Source organism: Bos mutus, chromosome 26, assembly GCF_027580195.1.
Source record: "Bos mutus isolate GX-2022 chromosome 26, NWIPB_WYAK_1.1, whole genome shotgun sequence".
Lineage (NCBI taxonomy): Eukaryota > Metazoa > Chordata > Mammalia > Artiodactyla > Bovidae > Bos > Bos mutus.
In genome coordinates this window covers 44,139,690-44,161,259 of record NC_091642.1, presented here as the reverse complement: position 1 = coordinate 44,161,259, position 21,570 = coordinate 44,139,690, and the positions used below count along the sequence as shown (strand labels likewise).

Sequence of the window (21,570 nt, the reverse complement as noted above, 5' to 3'; positions counted from 1 at the left end):
CTCCATCAAGTCAGAGATGCCATCCAACCATTTCATCCTGTCATCCCCTTCTCTTCCTGCCTTCAATCTTTCCCAGCATCAGGGTCTTTTCCAATGAGTCAGTTCTTCATATCAGATGGCCAAAGTATTGGAGTTTCAGCTTCCACATCACTCCTTCCAATGAATATTCAGGACCGATTTCCTTTAGGATAGACTGGTTGGATCTCCTTGCAGTCCAAGGGACTCCCAAGAGTCTTCTCCAACACCACAATTCAAAAGCATCAATTCTTTGGCACTCAGCTTTCTTTATAGTCCAACTCTCACACCCATACATGACTACTGGAAAAACCATAGCTTTGACTAGATGGACCTTGTTGGCAAAGTAATGTCTCTGCTTTTTAATATGCTGTCTAGATTGGTCATAGATTTTTTTCCAAGGAGCAAGTATCTTTTAATTTCATGGCTGCAGTTACCATCTGCAGTGATTTTGGAGCCCCCTAAATGGACTACCATTAACTTAAATTTTGATATCAGAGCAAAGTTTGGTAACTTTTCTGTAAATTGTATCCCCAAGTTCACTTCTTGAGACACATTCTGGAAAGGTGTTTTCACTCTAAAACTTTCTTTAGTTTGCACCAAAATTCACTGACAATAAATTACAAGAGAAAATCTGTCAATAATCAGTTATGTTTATTTTCTGGTGTTTCACTTGTTATCTCAATCAGAAATGATTGAAATGCTTCTATTGCTTTGCCTCTGCTTGAGATGGACATTTTCCACAGAGGCATTTAATCCTGGACCAATGAAATCAGGTAATATTATTCTTGAAAATCCTCTATATATAATAATAATCAAGAGAAAGCAAGATTAGAGTACAAATGGTATTTTTTTTTTTCAGTTTATACTAGGATGAGGATACCTGTTGCCTTCCTTTGTATATTCACATTGAATATGGTATTTCTTTCAACTTTGCCATTGGAAATATCTAATGGCAAGTACCTGTTCATCAAATAGGGCTCAAACGGTCTCAGTAAAGAAAAAACAAAATCAAATGCATTTAATTCTTAATTTTCATAAGGTAATGTGCCCTGAGTAAGATGACTTATCAGGATCTGTTTCAGTTCTGTAGCTGTGAACCGGTAAGAGAGAAAGTAAAACCTGCCAACTGATTGGGGTTTTAAAAATAAAAACTCCTGAATACTTTTTAGCAAAATTTATAATGCAGTCTCTTAAACAAAGGCATAATTTGAAATGGAAGCAAACCTGACTGTTCCAAATATTTTAGAAATTGTCCTATTGCTATCTCTTTAGTCACACCTGTATCTGGAATTTGATACCAAAATAAATGTTTATTGCTTATTAGTTATTCAAGTGGTTGATGTAATTTGAAAAGTCTCATAGATAGGTAGATAAATAGACATTTAATTGAGATGTGCTACTTATTGGGAAACATTGGTAGGTATTGGTCTTCTTGTCATGCATTCTGTGAGATGCATGGTACAAAGTCAACTGGGTTTTTTCAGGTGTATATGGGAAGACATTCCAAATGCTTGCTGTTGAGTTTACAAGTAGAATTTCAGTGACCCTGCAGTCACACCTTTATGAGTCCAGCCTTTCAAGCCCATCCACAGTGAATGTGAATATTCATTACCTTCCCTTGCAACTCCTCCTCTGCCTCTACTACCATAGCCAGAGATGATAACCACCACCCAGAACCCCAGAGGTGAACCGCAGAAGGCTTCACTGCCTTCTGATGTATTGTCTGTACAGTCAGGTTTAGGGATTTCAAAATTCTCAACCAGTCATCTTCCTATATGATTCCAAGTAAAACCGTCATACATAATAGGCTTTGCAGAGACTTCTCCTGATCTTTAAAGTCTTTACAGAGATTACAATTGAGGAGAATTGTTACCAAATCAAATGAAATAAAATAGTTTATTACATAAATTAACCATCAATTCCAAAGCCTACCCAAACAGATTCTAAGTTCAGCTGGAAATGGATAAAATTGGATCATCAAGGGTCTGTGTCTGAGGGTAGAATAAGAACTAAATACCCATTATGCTAGAAGTTCAATATGGAATACATTTATGTAGCCTTCAACCAAAAACTCTGTAACATGTAATCTACTTACCCCTGCAAGGCTTTCTCTCCAAACCAATCTCCTTTTCCTAAGGTTCTAAGAAAGACTGGGTCTTCATTGGGCGAGTCTTCACGAGTGACATTAACCTAGAAAGAGAAACAATGAAAGCCTATATGCACTGCATACATCCTGGATGATCAAACACCAGTTAATAATGTTCACTTCATTTCTTATTTTTTTAAACTTATTTGTATGAAGAGAAAAAGTACATTATCACTAGAGGGGACAAAGAATAGTATCACAAATTCCCATGCACTCCAAGAAATAACCCCCAAATATTTTGTTATACTTTGAAGCTTTTGTCCAGAAATAATAAATTATTCAGAAATTTGAATTTCACTCAAATCCTCTTCTCTATTCCCATTTCCAACTTCCCATGAAGCAATTACTATGATGAATTTAATGAGTGCTCCTTCAATCTTTTATCCGTGTTTATATGCATGTGTTTTTAAAATATATGAATAGCATAATACAGTATGGATGATTCTGCAACTTACACTTTTCTCTTAACATTTAAATTTTTCATACCATGCTGCTATATGTATAAATCTAGTTCATTCATTTTAATGTTTCACTGTCTTCTTTCATCCCGTATTTATTTATCAGTTGCCTTGCAGATGTACATTTATACTGTCTCAATTTTTTGGCTTTTTTTAACATACACCTTTACATGTACATCCCAGTTTCTCTAGGATATGCTTATCTCTTTGCTAAGAAGAATCCTTCATTAGGATTCATTCAAAACCTGCATTCAAAGGCCAATTACATTTTCATAAAGACTTCCTGCAGGTCTCTACCTTTCTATCATCCTCATGATCTATGTTTCATTCAGTAAGATTTCTTTTTTGAAGATATAAAAATGACATATATGTCTTTATTTTACCATAATAAACAGTATGCTCATCAAAGAAATGAGTATTTCTTGGCATTCTCTATAATTTATAGTAAGCACTCAATAAAAAACAGTAAATTACATGAACAGAAAAGCTGCATTACTATCATAACAAGATTTCTCTACCCATACAGGACTTGGGAAGCAAGTGTATTTGTTGCATGAATGAAGACATAAATGCAGTCGATTGTACTTTTGTGTTAATTCACTTCCCTCTAAAGCTCTTACAAATATTCACAATACTGGCTATGTGTCGTCTAGAAAGGTTAAAATTCACCTTCCTGAAAAATGTAATGAAGTAGAAAAACTAATTTCTTGAGACAATGCCAGACACTTAAACACATTTAAAAATACTATGCTTCAAGTTTTTGAATTTAGAGATTGGATGTCAAAGACCAGAATTTTTATAAGTATTAAGAAGGTCTATGCAAGGTGGAGGGAATTCAATTATTATTCTCCACTGATCCATTTGATTACTCCTCCATAAGGTGTTTCAAAACCATGGGAATGTGGTTTTTAACACTTACCACTAAGCTGTATCAGAGAGATATTCATTTGCATACTAATGAGGATGTCATGGATGTAAATGGAAATAAACTAGCCTAGTGGTTCTCAAACTTCTATGTGTGTGTATCTGTGTGTGTTGGAGGGTGGTGGTCTTGTTTAAAATAAAGGTTACCGAACTCACTTGACTCTTATTCCTGAGGTTCTGAATGAATGGGTTTTGTAAATCTGCATTTCAAAAGGTTAGTGTTTGACAAACATTGATCTATTGCTTCATTTCTGAATCTCAGTTTGCTCTTCACAATGAAACAACTCAGAAAAATTATTTCTGTCAATCCTCCTGGCTGTAAAAATAAGTCATGAACTAAGGTGTAATATAAGTTAAGCTCATTAATTCAAATTAGATATAAGAATACCTATAACTGTATATTAACATTTGGGTTACACAAACGATTATAAATTCAAATTGGCAGACTTATGCAAGCCATGGAGACATTTCAGTGAGTTTTGAAATGTTCTTTAAAAACATGTTAACTGAGGATTTCCCTGGTGGTCCAGTGGTTAAGAATCTGCCTACCAATGCACGGGACATGGTTCTATCCCTGATCCAAGAAGATCCCATATGCTGCCAGGCAGCTAAGCCCCAGCGCCAAAACTGCTGAGCCTGTGTACCGTAGAGGCCCTGCTCTGCAGCAAGAAAAGCCACCGCAATGAGAAGCCTGTGCCGTCTAGCTAGAGAATGTCCCACCTGCAGTGCATAAGTTCCTGCTCACCATAACTAGAGATAGCCTATGCACAGCGATAAAGACCCAGTGCAGCCACACACACACACACACACACACACACACACACAACATGTTACTGAAATGCTAGAGACATAAAAAATGGTTCACTTACAGAATAAACCACTTTTTGCTTCTATGATAAATATGAGAAAAATCTATCTCCTAGAGTTCATATATGTGAAAAAATAAGCATCTCAAAGAGCAAGAATAAAAGTTTAAAAGTTGTAGTTTCCATAGTTTTCTTTGTATTCGTGTGCTGTGCTGTGTGCTTATTCGCTCAGTCATGTCTGGCTCTTTGCAACCCCATGGACTGTAGCCTGCCAGGTAGCTCCTCTGTCCATGGGGATTCTCCAGGTAAGAATACTGGAATGGGCTGCCATGCCCTCCTCCAGGGGATCTTCCCAACCCAGGGATGGAACTGAGGTCTCCCGCATTGCAGGGGGATTCTTTACCATATGAGCCACCAGGGAAGCCCATATACATAGTGAATAATTCTACATGTTTGCAGACACCAGTTATGAACATTTGCATCTTTAATTATTAAAAAACAAAAACAAAACAATCCGAGGCAGAAAAAGTTATATTACACAGAGATAGCTTTCTAATCTTGATCCGTATACATAGTCTTTTTACCTACACTACAAAGCACTTGTGGTTTGGCCCACAAAACTGTAGAAGGGAACTAGTTAGGGAGCTTTAGAGATCTGCAGTCTATCTGAACCACCCTGCCTCACAAATGAGAGAGCTACCTCATTTGGATGTGCTTTTGCTGTGCGCTGCTTAAATGAGACGCCAATGAAGAGCACCCATGAAGAGCATCCTAACTGTTAGTGCCCCCCACAGTTGGTTCTTTTTTCCTTATTTTCCCTTTTGTTCCATTTCTCTCATTTATTTCAGAAATTCCATGCTTTTGAGTGTAATTATCCCATATCTCAACTAATACTCTTATTGCCATGAGGTGCTTTTTAGAACAAAATCACTTCTAGTTCCAGGTAGATACAAGAGGTGTATGTCTCTATAATCCCTTTACTTACCTATATATTAATTTTTCTATAAAACACATGCAAAGTCTTATAATTTAAAATTTTGGAGCATTTTAAAAATTATGTATAAAATTTTAAAATTAGGAATCAAAATAGAAATTAGATACTTTAAATGGGACACATAAATTTAAACTCAAAATCCAAAATCTTTTATTCATTGAAGAATGAATACAGAATAAAGCATGAATACAATAATATCAATGTATTCAACCAACATGTATAACGAAAAACAACTCAAAAACAACAACAAAAAAATGTATTTGTACAGATTCAGCAGGTTTTATAAGCAAAACAATGTTTGTTGTAAAGAAATATGGAAATCAAAGATATGTGGGGGCAGACCCAGCTGGAGAATAGGGTTAAGTAAACATTTTCCTACCTGTGTGATTAATACATTATAAAAATGAGGAGTCCCCAAATCAAAGCAACTCCCTTTTCAAGCAATGTTCAGCACATATTGCTCAAAAACTGGTCCTATTATACCAAAAAAGTATTCCCTAATGTAAAAAACAAACAAACAAAAACAAAACACTTTTAAGAGGTATATCTGATCATCTAGGGCATATACAAGGAAAGAAACTTCTTCTGAGCTTGGTTTGCCTGCATCCCTTGAGTCATTAGTTAAATTCAGTTGGGTAAGATCTATGACTCCCACGAGTCTGACTGACAACTGAATCTTCTTTGCAACACAGTAATGAATTAGAATCCCATTCACTATATGCCTACCCCCTCCCACAAAACATCTCTGGTGAAACTTATGTTCATGATTCTCTTTCTGGTACTTCTAATTTAATGAACGTCTGTGCATGTACTCACATGCACCTCATTCCATGCATAAATACCATATGTTTACTTGGTTTTAAACTTAATATAAATATCATGCCACCCATATGCTTCAATTGTTTCTTTTGATCAGCATTCCATTTGACTTATCCAATTCATCCATGTTAATATATGTGGATATAGTTTATTTCCTGTTTGTATAGTATGCCATTATATGAATATTATATAATTTATTAATTCTTATATATATGTGAGTTTTTCCAGGTTTATGTTGTTATATTTGAGTTTTGCGCTATTAACATTACTCATGAATATTTTTGCATGTCTCGTGGTAGCCATGGGTAAGTGTTTCACTAGGATCACTACTTAACGAATAAAGAACATGGTTATAAAGTACAGGCATCTTCTCTTTCACTAGGTATTAACTAGTCTTGGTTCAAAGAAGTCAAAACAACTTATTAATGCATTTCTACCATCAGTGAATGAAAGTTCATTTTGTACTAAGCTGTCATCAACACTTGTTGCTTTTATTATCCTATGGGCCATTAGTATTTTTTGTGATGTATCTGATTATGATTTTTGCTGATTTTTTTATATTGAACTGATTGTCATTTTTATTGATTCATAAGACTCTGGTTTATCTTTTTATTGTCTTTATGATGCTTCACACCAAACTTATTAATTTAAATGTGATCATATTTAACTATATTATTCCTTATTGATGATGCTTTAGAATTCTCATTTAAGAAATTCTTCCCTATCCAAATATGATAGAAATATTCTCCACATTGTCTTTTGCTTTTTTCTATTTTCTCTTTTACACTGAGGTCTGGAATTGACTTTTCTGTACACTGTGATCCAGTTTTATGTATTGGAATCTACGTTACCAGTGCTGTCCCAAATCAAGTTTCCACAGACCATGGATTTTTGAGCTCACTATTCCTATTCTGACATATTTACCTAGTTCTTAATAGAATTAAGACTACATTTGCTTCATTACTTCAACCTTACAATGAGTCTTTATATCTATTAAAGTAATTCTCCCCAGTATATTCTTAGTCCTTTCAAATGTTTTAGCCATTTTGGTCTTTTGCTAGCATCTTTAAATAAAATTTGCTTCTTAAACAAATTGAATACTTTCTGTTAATTACATTCTTCAGTGCAGTTCAGTCACTCAGTCGTGTCCGACTCTTTGCGGCCCCACAAACTGCAGGACGCCAGGCCTCCCTGTCCATCACCAACTCCCAGAGTTCACTCAGACTCACATCCATTGAGTCAGTGATGCCATCCAGCCATCTCATCCTCTGTCGTCCCCTTCTCCTCCTGCCCCCGATCCCTCCCAGCATCAGAGTCTTTTCCAATGAGTCAACTCTTCACATGAGGTGGCCAAAGGACTGGAGTTTCAGCTTTAGCATCATTCCTTCCAAAGAAATTCCAGGGCTGATCTCCTTCAGAATGGACTGGTTGGATCTCCTTGCAGTCCAAGGGACTCTCAAGAGTCTTCTCCAACACCACAGTTCAAAAGCATCAATTCTTCGGCGCTCAGCCTTCTTCACAGTCCAACTCTCACATCCATACATGACCACAGGAAAAACCATAGCCTTGACTAGACGGACCTTTGTTGGCAAAGTAATGTCTCTGCTTTTCAATATGCTATCTAGGTTGGTCATAACTTTCCTTCTAAGGAGTAAGCATCCTTTAATTTTATGTCTGCAGTCACCATCTGTAGTGATTTTGGAGCCCAGAAAAATACAGTCTGACACTGTTTCCACTGTTTCCCCATCTATTTGCCATGAAGTGATGGGACCGGATGCCATGATCGTTGTTTTCTGAATGTTGAGCTTTAAGCCAACTTTTTTACTCTCCACTTTCACTTTCATCAAGAGGCTTTTGAGTTCCTCTTCACTTTCTGCCATAAGGGTGGTGTCATCTGCATATCTGAGGTTATTGAGATTTCTCCCGGCAATCTTGATTCCAGTTTGTGTTTATTCCAGTCCAGTGTTTCTCATGATGTACTCTGCATATAAGTTAAATAAGCAGGGTGACAATATACAGCCTTGACGTACTCCTTTTCCTATTTGGAACCATCTGTTGTTCCATGTCCAGTTCTAACAGTTGCTTCCTGACCTGCATACAAATTTCTCAAGAGGCAGATCAGGTGTTCTGGTATTCCCATCTCTTTCAGAATTTTCCACAGTTTATTGTGATCCACACAGTCAAAGGCTTTGGCATAGTCAATAAAGCAGAAGTAGATGCTTTTCTGGAAGTCTCTTGCTTTTTCCATGATCCAGCGGATGTTGGCAATTTGATCTCTGGTTCCTCTGCCTTTTCTAAAACCAGCTTGCACATCAGGAAGTTCACGGTTCACATATTGCTGAAGCCTGGCTTGGAGAATGTTGAGCGTTACTTTATTAGCGTGTGAGATGAGTGCATTTGTGCGGTAGTTTGAGCATTCTTTGGCATTGCCTTTCTTTGGGATTGGAATGAAAACTGCCCTTTTCCAGTCCTGTGGCCACTGCTGAGTTTTCCAAATTTGCTGGCATATTGAGTGTAGCACTTTCACAGCATCATCATTTAGGATTTGGAATAGCTCAACTGGAATTCCATCACCTCCACTAGCTTTGTTCGTAGTGATGCTTTCTAAGGCCCACTTGACTTCACATTCCAGGATGTCTGGCTCTAGGTCAGTGATCAGACCATCATGATTATCTGGGTCATGAAGATCTTTTTTGTACAGTTCTTCTGTGTATTCTTGCCATCTCTTCTTAATATCTTCTGCTTCTGTTAGGTGTATACCATTTCTATCCTTTATTGTGCCCATCTTTGCATGAAATGTTCCCCTGGTATCTCTAATTTTCTTGAAGAGATCTGTAGTCTCTCCTATTCTGTTGTTTTCCTGTATTTCTTTGCATTGATCTCTGAAGAAGGCTTTCTTATCTCTTCTTGCTATTCTTTGGAACTCTGCATTCAGATGCTTATATTTTTTCCTTTTCTGCTTTGCTTTTCGCTTCTCTTTTTTTCACAGCTATTTGTAAGGCCTCCCCAGACAGCCATTTTGCTTTTTTGCATTTCTTTTCCATGGGAATGGTCTTGATCCCTGTCTCCTGTACAATGTCATGAACCTCATTGCATAGTTCATCAGGCACTCTATCAGATCTATGCCCTTAAATCTATTTCTCACTTCTACTGTATAATCATAAGGGATTTGATTTAGGTCATACCTGAATGGTCTAGTGGTTTTCCCTACTTTCTTCAATTTAAGTCTGAATTTGGCAATAAGGAGTTCATGGTCTGAGCCACAGTCAGCTCCTGGTCTTGTTTTTGCTGACTGTATAGAGCTTCTCCCTCTTTGGCTGCAAAGAACATAATCAATCTGATTTCAGTGTTGACCATCTTCATTCAAATGCCTAGTTAAGGACCTTGTCCATTTTCAAAAACTTGATAGTTTGGTTTTTTAAAATGACTTTGGATGTTCTTTACATAGGCTCAATATAGGCACTTTGCCACTGTGATTTGCCAACATTTTCAGTTTTTAATTTACCTCTTCATTCTCATAATAAAAGTGTCTTTCTCAAAAGATGTTTGTAATTTTGATAATGCCAAATTTATCTTTTCTTTGTTTGTTTTATGGACTCTGCTTTTGGTATCATGGCTAGGAAATTTTGACCTAGCCAAGCCATAAAAATTTTCTTCTAGAAGTTTTACAGTTGTGCATTTTATTTTTAAATATAGTATTAATCACAGCTATGAACTTTAGATCAAGACTTTTTCCACCTATGGGTAACCAATCATTGAAATATCATTTCCTGAAAAAGGCTGCTCTTTTTCCACTCATTGCTTTCAGTATTAAGTGTGACGTTAGCTGTAAGTACTTTGTATATATCAATTAGTAATTTGAGGAAGATCTCTGATATTCCGAATTTTCTGAGAGTTTTTATTGTGCATAATGTTACATATGTCAGATGTTTTCATTACATCAACTGACATGACTTTTGTCTTTTGAGTATTAAAATGATAGATATTACCAAATGATTCAGCTTCTTCAAAATTTATAGTAAGGTGTCTAGTTGTAAACAATAGCAGCATTCAGCAATTGCAATGTGGCTACTGCTACTACTAAGAAGCGGAATATTTTAAGTTAGTTAATTTTAATTTAGATAGAGAGTGGAGCTAATGACTACTGTGTTAGGTTTTGAAGATATGAAATAGCAAAGGAAAAACTGCTGAACAATGTTGATCTAGCTAAGCTTATATTAATTTTAATAATTTATCTGTCTACATAAAAAAACAAAAGAAACTAAAATCATACCATCTGTAACTAATTACTGCCTTACTTCTTGATTCCCAAATGTTATATCTTTTTCTTGACTTACTTCAGTGGTTGGGATGTTTAACTCCACACTGAACAGAAATGGGGATAATATGCATCTTTATTTTGCTCTTGATCTAAAATGAAATGCTTCTCATGTTTCACCCTGACACACAAATATATACATAGACACACAAAATTTCTATAAGAGAATACTGTCAGTATTGAACAACAATAAGCATTGTGTTAAACCAATACTGTTTAATCAACATGCTTACGCACTTGTTAATTCAAAGCAAAGCCATGTGGTTTTAAATGACATTTAATAAATAAAAATCTTTGATATATTTTTTCTAATGGAAGCATACAAGGTATATTGAATATAATAAAAACAAAATCAAAATGCATCTCAATCATTATTCAAACTCTGAAGTTCTGTCTACAACTCTTACTCAATTTTTGTTCAACTCATTTATGGAGAGATTTTTTGATGTAACCCAACTGCAAGGACACATGCATAAAGTTTTATCAGAGATATTTTTCATGTTCAACTGTGAATCCTTGGGTGCTTTATAGTCTGATGGGGTACAAGACATGTTTTCATGCAACTGGAATGGATGGATTGAAAGTACAGAGAACTGAGAACTCAGCTTCTTCCTGAGGCATCGTCAGGGACTCAGACTTCACCACAGCATCCTGACTCATTTCAGAAAACAGTTTGTATAGGTTTAATGGTAGGAAAAAATACATTTCAAAAATTAATTTATGATTATTTCTCTTTGTGCAAATGTGCTTTATGAAAAAATAAAAATGGCTTTATACTTAAATAAAGGAACTTCAGTTCATTACAGTTCAGTCGCTCAGTCGTGTCCAACTCTTTGTGACCCCATGGAGTGCAGCATGGCAGGCTTCCCTGTCCATCACCAACTCCTGGAGCTTGCTCAAACTCATGTCCATCCAGTTGGTGATGCCATCCAACCATCTCACCCTCTGTCGTCCTCTTCTCCTGCCTTCAATCTTTCCCAGCATCAGGGTCTTTTCCAATGAGTCAGTTCTTCGCATCAGGTGGCCAGAGTATTGGAACTTCATTTTCAGCATCAGTCCTTCCAATGAATATTCAGGACTGGTTTCCTTTAGGATTGACTGGTTGGACCTCCTTGCAGTCCAAGGGACTCTCAAGTGTCTTCTCCAACACCACAGTTCAAAAGCATCGATTCTTTGGTGCTCAGCTTTCTTTATAATTCAACTCTCACATCTGTACATGACTACTGGAAAAACCATAGCTTTGACTAGATGAACCTTTGGTGGCAAAGAAATGTCTCTGCTTTTTAATATGCTGTCTAGATTGGTCATAGCTTTTCTTCCTAGGACTAAGCGTTTTTAATTTCATGGCTGCAATCACCACCTGCAGTTATTTTGGAGCCCAAGAAAACAAAGTCTCTCACCGTTTCCATTTGTTTCCCCATTTATTAGCCATGAAGTGATGGGACCAGATGCCATGACTTTAAGTTTTCTGAATGCTGAGCTTTAAGACAACTTTTTCCACTCTCCTCTTTCACTTTCATCAAGAGGCACTTTAGTTCTTCTTTGCTTTCTGCCGTAAGGGTGGTATCATCTGCATATCTGAGGTTATTGATATTTCTCCGGGCAATCTCGATTCCAACTTGTGTTTCATCCAGTCCAGCATTATAAGTTAAACAAGCAGGGTGACAATATACAGCTTTTATGAACTCCTTTCCCGATTTGGAACCAGTCTGTTGTTCCATGTCCAGTTCTAACTATTGCTTCTTGACCTCCAGACAGATTTCTCAAAAGGCAGATCAGGCGGTCTGGTATTCCCATGTCTTTAAGAATTTTCCACAGCTTTTTGTGATCCACACAGTCAAAGGCTTTGTCATAGGCAATAAAGCAGAAGTAGATGTTTTTCTGGAACTCTTTTGCTTTTTCCATGATCCAGTGGATGTTGGCAATTTGATCTCTGGTTCCACTGCCTTTTCTAAATCCAGCTTGAACATCAGGAAGTTCACAGTTCATGTACTATTGAAGTCTGGCTTGGAAAATTTTGAGCATTACTTTGCTAGCATGTGAGATGAGTGCAACTGTGTAGTAGTTTGAGCATTCCTTGGCATTGCCTTTCTTTGGGATTGGAATGAAAACTGACCTTTTCCAGTCCTGTGGCCATTACTGAGTTTTCCAAATTTGCTGGCATATTGAGTGCAGCACTGTAACAGGATCATCTTTTAGGATTTGAAATAGCTCAACTGGAATTCTATCACCTCCACTAGCTTTGTTCATACTGATGCTTCCTAAGGCCCACTTGACTTCACATTCCAGGATGTCTGGCTCCAAGTGAGTGATCACAGCATCATGGTTAACTGGGTCATGAAGATCTTTTTTGTATAGTTCTTCTTGTATTCTTGCCACCTCTTAATATCTTCTTTGCTTCTGTTAGTTCCATACTGTTTCTGTCCTTTGTTGTGCCCATCTTTGCATGAAATATTCCCTTGGTGTCTCTAATTTTCTTGAAGAGATCTCTTTCTATTCCCATTCTATTATTTTCCTCTATTTCTTTGCACTGAGGCTTTCTTATCTCTTCTTGCTATTCTTTGGAACTCTGCATTCAGATGGATATATCTTTCCTTTTCTCCTTTGCCTTTTGGTGCTCTTCTCTTCTCAGCTATTTGTAAGGCCTCCTCAGACAACCATTTTGCCTTTCTTTTTCTTGGGGATGGTCTTGATCACTGCCTCTTGTACAATGATGTCATGAACCTCCATCCATAGTTCTTCAGGCACTCTGTCTATCAGATCTAATCCCTTGAATCTGTCACTTCCACTGTATAATTATAAGGGATTTGATTTAGGTCATACCTGAATGGTCTAGTAGTTTTCCCTATTTTCTTTAAGACTGAATTTGGAAATCAGGAATTCATGAGCTGTGTCACAGCTCCTGGTCTTGTTTTTGCTGACTGTATAGAACTTCTCCATCTTTGGCTGCAAAGGATAAAATCAATCTGATTTCGGTGTTGGCCATCTGTTGATGTCCATGTGTAGAGTCTTCTCTTGTGTTGTTGGAAGAGGGTGTTTGCTTTGACCAGTGTGTTCTCTTGGCAAAACTCTGTTAGCCTTTGACCCGCTTCATTTTGTACTCCAAGGCCAAATTTGCCTGTTACTCCAGGTATCTCTTGACTGTTGCATTCCAGTCCTCTATAATGAAAATGACACCTTTTTGAGGGTGTTAGTTCTAGAAAGTCTTGTAGATCAACTTGAACAGTTGGAAATGAACTTGAAGAAAGGGAAATCCATTTGTAGTTGTATGGCCTGTGTTTGCATCTATGTCTGTTTCATAACATTTTCTAAGGAAAAGCCAGTTTGGTGGTAACAAGGAAAATATCTTTGCCATGTTATCCTTTATAAATTTTTAAATGTATATCAAAGCAAGTTGACTAAAACAAAACATACAGGTTTAGAAATTTTCAATTCTACAACTTATTTACCTGCTCCTGAACCTACTCTCATTACTCTTCTCATTCTCTATTCCTTCCCATTGGGACTTATGTGTGTTCACCTTCTACTTCTTAAAACTTAATATAATGATTTTAATGTAGTAATATTAGAATGCACATAATTAACATACTAATCAAGCATATATTATTATGTAATTAATAATCATGGAAGCTAAGTTGCATGACCTGAAAAACAAGGTTAGGGAAAAAAAGGTATGCCTGGTTTTAAAAAGATCTTGGATGTGTCAAAAAATTCCAGTATATTCTCACTACTTCTCTTCCAGAACCCCTACAGTACTCTGAAATATAACCAAGGGAGTGAGTTCCTGTGGTGTGATTTTCATGCTATTTCTATACATACATATTACAAAACTCAAAAGATAGCACCACTTGTCTTCAGCTGAAACTTCTTTCAAACAACCTCTTTGAGGCAGTGCTGGAATCTGCATTAAGACAGTAGTCACAAAAGTCTGTCAGAAACTTATCTTCAGGATAAGCGTATCATTTCAAGATAGCAAAGAATTCGAAATATAAGGGCTTTACTGGTGGCTCAGACAGTAAAGAATCTGCCTGTAATGCATGAGACCCGGGTTCCTTCCCTGAGTAGGGAAGATTTCCTGGAGAAGGAAATGGCAACCCATTCTATTACTGTTACCTGGAGAATTCCATGGACCAAGGAGCCTGGTGGGCTCTAGTTCATGGAGTTGGAAAGAGTCAGATACAACTGAAAGACTAACACACACATACACACACACACACACAGAAATATAATATGGAAAAAAATCCAGGATTTTGATTTATATAGACATATCAGTGACTTCTAGCATCATGATTATTATACTATAGCCACCAAAGCTTACCTTTCCTTTACTGATGATAAAGAAGGTGTCCCCTCTTGCACCTTGCCTGATGATATATTCCCCATTTTCATAGTGGGTCTAAAAAACAGAAACAGTAACAGAAAAATAAATTAAGAAAGAAGTAATTTACTTAACAGCTCAACTTCTTCGAATACTATTAGCTCCTAAGGGAAGAATTCATCCTTATGGAGTTTTACCCAAGGCTAGAATCCATCATTATTTAAGAATGATTAATAGTCAATGAATACAATGATTACAAAGAAATCATTTCTATCCTGCTCATCTTAAAAACTATTTCTTTAGTGCCATTTTTCTGGGTGATTATATCTTCAAATTCATTCATTTTAATAGTTTGATGAAAATATTTCTGTTTCCCATCATCTGAGCATGAAATAAAACAGCAGAACTGATCATTAAACATGTCTTTTTGTATTATTTTATCTGTCATTTCCATTTGGCTTTAGTATTTTTGTGATGATAGCCTTTTTTTCTTTTTTCCCTTCTGAGAAAGCCCTATGGTATCTAGCATTTTTAAAGACCTTCGTTTTGAAACGAGGTTGATTTTTGGTGGGGGTTATATGGCACTCGTCACTTTTTAAGGCACTGCTTCAGGCTTTAATGTCCAGCTTCAGCATTTTAGATTTGGCCATGTCAAACAGAATGTGTTTATTTTATGTACTGAATCCTGGTCCAGCATCTGTGAGCTTGTAAACCACCAAACTAGGAGCAAAGTAAGACTGCAAGAGGATTATCACAGTCAGTGTGCCAGAATTCTGATTCGCACACAGTTACTAGGTTGAGTCCCTGAGTGAAGACTGGTCCTGCAATAAACAAAAGTAATTACTATAAGCAGAGGTGGGAGAAAGTGTATTGCTGGGTCAGGAGGTATAACAGAAAACTGCAAACTGCACCATCTGGCCCTGCCTTTCTCTGAAGCTTAGCAAGGGAGGCATATTTGGGGAAACAAAATGTTACTTTGTGTACTCCTTAGGAAACAGATTTCACAGTTTGCATGTAATGCACACCAGGCCGATGGCTGTGATTTGTCCTGGTACTTCAACACTGTTTCTTAATATTTTATTCACCCTTAAAATTACCTTTCATGAATACTAGCTATTAAGAATAGCCATGGTTTTCATTGTACATCAAGAAAATTAACGTACCACCTGTTAATTGTTTTTTAACTCATGTATTTCCCTAATAACAAGTTCTCTAAGTAAAAAAAATTCCTCCTTATTTCTTTTCCCCAATCTCCACCATTAGACGGTATACACAGTCTGGTATCTTTCAAGACTTTTTCCTATGCTTTTAAACATATATCAAAGTGCATATAAATATTTATTTCTAAATAAAAATAAGATCATATAATACGTATTCTTCAACTGACTTATTTTATTTAACAAAATATCTGTGTTCCATTTGTAAATCTTGTTGCTTAGAAAGCAACAGAGGAAATCTCTTTGCAATGAGTGGATATGAAAAACAAAATCACAATAGTCTATTTTCATGTATTCATTCAAGAAACATTTCTGAATGACTTGGAGTCAGGCCTGGTAATCGTCACTGACGATACAAAGATGATAAGACAAAAACCACATGTCAGTTCCATCGGAGAGCCTGCCTTGATATGGTGATGTTGTGTAGCACACGGTCCACTATAGTAGCCAGTAGCCACGTGTGGCGACAGAGATTGAAATGCTGCCAGTGTGACTCAGAAACTAAAATTTAACATATTTACATAAATTTAAATGTAGATACTCACACATGGGGATATAGGTGGGGAAACAGTGGAAACAGTGTCAGACTTCATTTTTGGGGGCTCCAAAATCACTGCAGATGGTGACTGCAGCCATGAAATTAAAAGACACTTACTTCATGGAAGAAAAGTTATGACCAAACTAAATAGCATGTTGAAAAGCAGAGACATGCATGTTGAAAAGCAGAGGTGAGGGAAAAGCCTACAGCTATTACTCATTCATGTCTTTTTTCCTCAGATCTTTTTATGTAAAATGTTGATATTTTGTTCATTATTATTATGTTTTTGCATTCTGACTTTCTGAGATATTGCATTAAAACATTATCTTGAAAATCTAAAAAAAAAAAGAAAAAAGAAAAGCAAAGACATTACTTTTCCAACAAAGGTCTGTCTAGTCAAGGCTATGGTTTTTCCTGTGGTCGTGTATGGATGTGAGAGTTGGACTGTGAAGAAAGCTGAGCGACGAAGAATTGATGCTTTTGAAGTGTGGTGTTGGAGAAGACTCTTGAGAGTCCCTTGGACTGCAAGGAGATCCAACCAGTCCATTCTGAAGGAGATCAGCCCTGGGTGTTCTTTGGAAGGAAAGATGCTAAAGCTGAAACTCCAGTACTTTGGCCACCTCTTGCGAAGAGTTGACTCATTGGAAATGACTCTGATGCTGGGAGGGATTGGGGGCAGGAGGAGAAGGGGACGACAGAGGAAGAGATGGCTGGATGGCATCACTGACTCAATGGACGTGAGTCTGAGTGAACTCTGGGAGTTGGTGATGGTCAGGGAGGCCTGGCGTGCTGCGATTCATGGGGTCGCAAAGAGTCAGACACCACTGAGCGACTGAACTGAACTGAACTGACTCACACGTGGCTAGTAGCCACTACCTGTATAGCACAGGTAGTAGAAAAAACTGACAAGGGAAGGGTTACGATCTATAGCAATAGGGCAGGGGTACGGGTGGGACACCTTCCATACCCATAATGTTTCTTTCTTTTGAATACAGCTCAATTAGTAGAACTCAGGACCGCTTTCTGCCCTTTTCCTCACTCTGTACCAGAGGACATGGGGTCATTTATCTGACTGATAAATTTGGAAATAATCTGTATGTTCATCTCAGCCTCTCATCACTTTCAGGTGGGTGGGTGCCCCACAGGGGGCTGGCACTCTTTGCCGCTTCTCCAGGGCAAGAATCTTCTCCACTGCACAGTGAGCTTGCCCCTGTCTGGGCTTCTGTGACAGGACAAGTAAGTCTGCTCAAACAGAGTTCCAGTTGGGAAGCCTATTTATCTCTCATTCCTAAGCTACATTCTAGCCTAGAGCTTATTAGTGATACTAATAATATTTCCTCTGGAGAAGGAAATGGCAACCCACTCCAGATTCTTGCCTGGAAAATCCCATGGACAGAGGAGCCTGGCGTGCGATAGTCCATGAGGTCTCAGAGAGTTGAACACAACTGAGAAATTGAGCACATTGTTTAGTCCATAGTTTAGTGATATTTAGTCCATAGTCCACAGTTGTAATGGCACCCCACTCCAGTGCTCTTGCCTGGAAAATCCCATGGACAGAGGAGCCTGGTAGGCTGCAGTCCATGGGGTCGCTAGGAGTCAGACACGGCTGAGCGACTTCACTTTCACTTTTCACTTTCATGCATGGGAGAAGGAAATGGCAACCCACTCCAGTGTTCTTGCCTGGAGAATCCCAGGGACGGGGGAGCCTGGTGGGCTGCTGTCTCTGGGGTCGCACAGAGTCGGACACAACTGAAGCGACTTAGCAGCAGCAGCTGCAGTTGAGAACGAATGCTTCAAATCTTGTTTTGTAGACCCAAAAAGCAATTTATTATTTACTAAATGTTAGTAAGATTATTCTCTGGTCTCCCATGGTGTCGGCGGGGCTACCGGCAAGGTGTAATGCCTCCTGCTTATGAGCATTTAATGCCAGTTGCTGGCTGGAGGCACAGTTAGGACTGTCAGCCTCTGTTTTCCCCCACATGAGCCTCTCTACGTGGCTGCCCAGTCTTCTCCATAGCATGGTAGTTGGCCCCTGGGAGTGGGCCAACTTCTTACATGGCAGCCCGCTTCCTGTGATGCAAAGCAGAAGATGTCAAGCTTTCCCAAGGCCCCAGTCCCCTATCATATATGCTGCCTTCAATGAGTTCAAGCAGGTCCCAGGCCGATCCAGGCACAAGGGGAAGGGACCGCACAAAGGTGTGATCCCCAGTAGATACGGTCCATCAGGAGCTGCCAAAACACAGTCTGGCACACACCTCAAACTTCAAGTGTACTGAACTGAGTTCCTGGCATCCTTTTTCTAGTCCTGCTTCTCCCAAACCCAATGCCAACTTCAGTCTTTCTGGGTGCTTGGGCCAAACACCTTGGAGTCATCTTTAACTCTTCTATCTCACAGGCCACGATTGCTCTGTCAACAGACTTGGCTGATTTACCTTCCAAAAATGCCCAGAATTCAATCATGCCTCATATCTGTGACTATGACTGCCATCTTTTCTTACCCAACCCATGCAGTCATCTCCTAGCTGGGATCTCTGCTCTGGCCAGGCCCCTTCAGTCCCTTCCCCACATAGCAGCCAAGTAATCCCATCAACAATCTGTGCATGCCCCTCTGTTCACACCCCTGTAGGGCCCTTCTACACATGTACAGTGTCCTACAGAAACTACAATGCACTAATAGTTCCTGTTTGTTTGCTTTTTTCTTTTATTGCTTCACTAACCTCACCTCCCACCTCCCCCTCTCGTTATGTCTGTTCTGTTCACACCACCTTCCTTGATGTTCCTTGAACACCCAGGGGTAGGCCCATCTTAGGCCCTTTGCACAGGCTTTTCTCTCTGCCTGGAAGGTCCCTCCATCCCAGGTATCTCATGACTCTTTCATATCTTTGCCCTAATGTCGCCTTCTTGATGAGATCTTTCTCAAACTTCCCTTTAAATCTGTTTGTCTTCTCTGTACTTGTAACTCTTCTTAATTTTCTATGTAGCACTGACCACCTACATCTGTCAGAGTTCTGGCAGAAGAAACTGCCCCTTGGGAGAGGGAGGTGATCAAAGAAGGATGAATGTTGGGAGAGAGGAATGGATTAGGGGATCAAAGAGGGCTGGTGGTAAATGGCCAGGGAGCAGGATTACTGGATCCTGCTGAGAGCTGAAGCCATGGGACAGATAAGCTCAACAGGAGCAGGAGCTGTAGCTTCTGATAAGGAACTGCTGCTGCTGCTAAGTCGCTTCAGTCATGTCCGACTCTGTGCGACCCCATAGACGGCAGACCACCAGGCTCGCCCATCCCTGGGATTCTCCAGGCAAGAATACTGGAGTGGGTCTGATAAGGAACATCCACTGCCAAACCCCTGCTTGGTTTGGGGAGAACTGAGGGATAAATACCCTGACTTCTCTCTTCTCTAACTTCTAGTCTCCTGATGAAGCTCTCCTTGGCTGAACTCAGCTGGAAGTCGTGAGACAATGGAGTCAATGGAGCCCTTCTATTCAGATCAGCTTCTAGGCAGTGAGAACGCCAGGAAGAATGACAAGTTTCAGGTCCATGTTTAACATGTCATTCAGCCATTTATCAATGTTTTCCTCCACCAGGAGGAAGGAACTCTATGAGGGATTTTTATGTTGCTCCCTGTTGTGTCCCTTGCCACTAGAAGAATGCCAAGGTGTTCACTAAATATTTGTCAAATGAACAGTTTACATTATAAGAATACTTAGTCCATCATATAACAAGAAGTCTGAAAATTGAGCAGTTCCAAGGCTGGTCAATTTGTTGGCTCAAAAAGTACTGTGAAAGACCAGGTTCTTTCTCTGTTTCATTTGACTTGTCCTCACTGGAGGGGTCCTTATGGTTCCAGGATGACTGCCACTGCTCCAGTCATCACAGCTGGGTCAGGCGCAGAAAAGGTGAGTTTCTCATCACCACTAGGCTAGGCTAGGCTAAGGTGCTTCAGTTGTGTCCAACTCTGTGCGACCCCATAGACGGCAGCCCACCAGGCTCCCCCGTCCCTGGGATTCTCCAGGCAAGAGCACTGGAGTGGGTTGCCATTTCCTTCTCCAATGCATGAAAGTGAAAAGTGAAAAGTGAAAGTGAAGTCGTTCGGTCGTATCTGACACCTAGCGACCTCATGGACTGCAGCCTACCAGGCTCCTCCGTCCATGGGATTTTCCAGGCAAGAGCACTGGAGTGGGGTGCCACTGCCTTCTCCGCATCTTACCACTACTTCTAGGTAAAAAGTCTCAGAGCCTCCTAGTGATCATGTCCTTATGTCACCTCTGAGTTGCATACTTGTTCTTAAATGAATATCTGGTGAGATTAAATAACAATTCCAAATGGTTCTTATTAATCAAGCTAACCCACTAGGGCTGAGAAGAAACCATTTAAATGAAATAAAACTCTGGAAGTGGAAAAATGGAAAGAAGGGATTGTGGAGACACCCAAGAGGGTATTTAATTCATGGAAAAACCCAAACAGACTCTGAAGGGTCAGGGCTGAGATGTAGATGGAATGAAGAGAAGGGGCTAGTAAAGCTGGGATGGTAGGTTGTAACAATAGATTCAGAGTCCACAGAATCCACTTCAAAGATCCACTGAGCTGTGGTGAAGGACAGGGAGGCACCTGCCCCGAGTGACAGTATGGTGACCGACTGAACTGAACTGAGGGAGACCTGGGTTTGATCCCTGGGTTGGGAAGATCCCCTGGAGAAGGGAATGGCTATCCACTCCAGTATTCTTGCTGGAGAATTCCATGGAGAGAGCCTGGTGGGCTACAGTCCATGGGGTTGCAAAGTCAGACCTGGCTGAGTAACTAAGCACAGCACAATAGATGATCCTCAGTCTCCCAGGTGGCGCTAGTGGTAAAGAATCTGCCTGAAAATGGAGCCACAGGAGACTCAGGTTCTATCTCTGGGTCAGGAAGATCCTTGGAAGAGGAAATGACAACCCAGAATACTCCAGTATTCTTGCCAGGATAATTCCATGGACTGAGAAGCCTGATGAGCTACAGTCTACAGGGTTGCTCAGA

The 21,570-nt window shown here is 39.1% G+C and overlaps 1 protein-coding gene across 3 annotated transcripts in view; it reads right to left on the bottom strand.

Moving 5' to 3' along the window:
* The window catches only part of PRKG1 (protein kinase cGMP-dependent 1), a 1,407,171-nt gene that overhangs the window by 235,673 nt on the left and 1,149,928 nt on the right, over window positions 1-21,570 (bottom strand). For all 3 annotated transcript variants that reach the window (XM_005904632.2, XM_005904631.3, XM_070363677.1), the window contains exons 6-7: window positions 14,802-14,879; window positions 2,114-2,208 (exon numbers count right to left, since the gene is read on the bottom strand). In XM_005904632.2, the coding sequence (XP_005904694.1) occupies window positions 2,114-2,208; window positions 14,802-14,879 (173 nt within the window). The remainder of the gene's footprint in view (window positions 1-2,113; window positions 2,209-14,801; window positions 14,880-21,570) is intronic.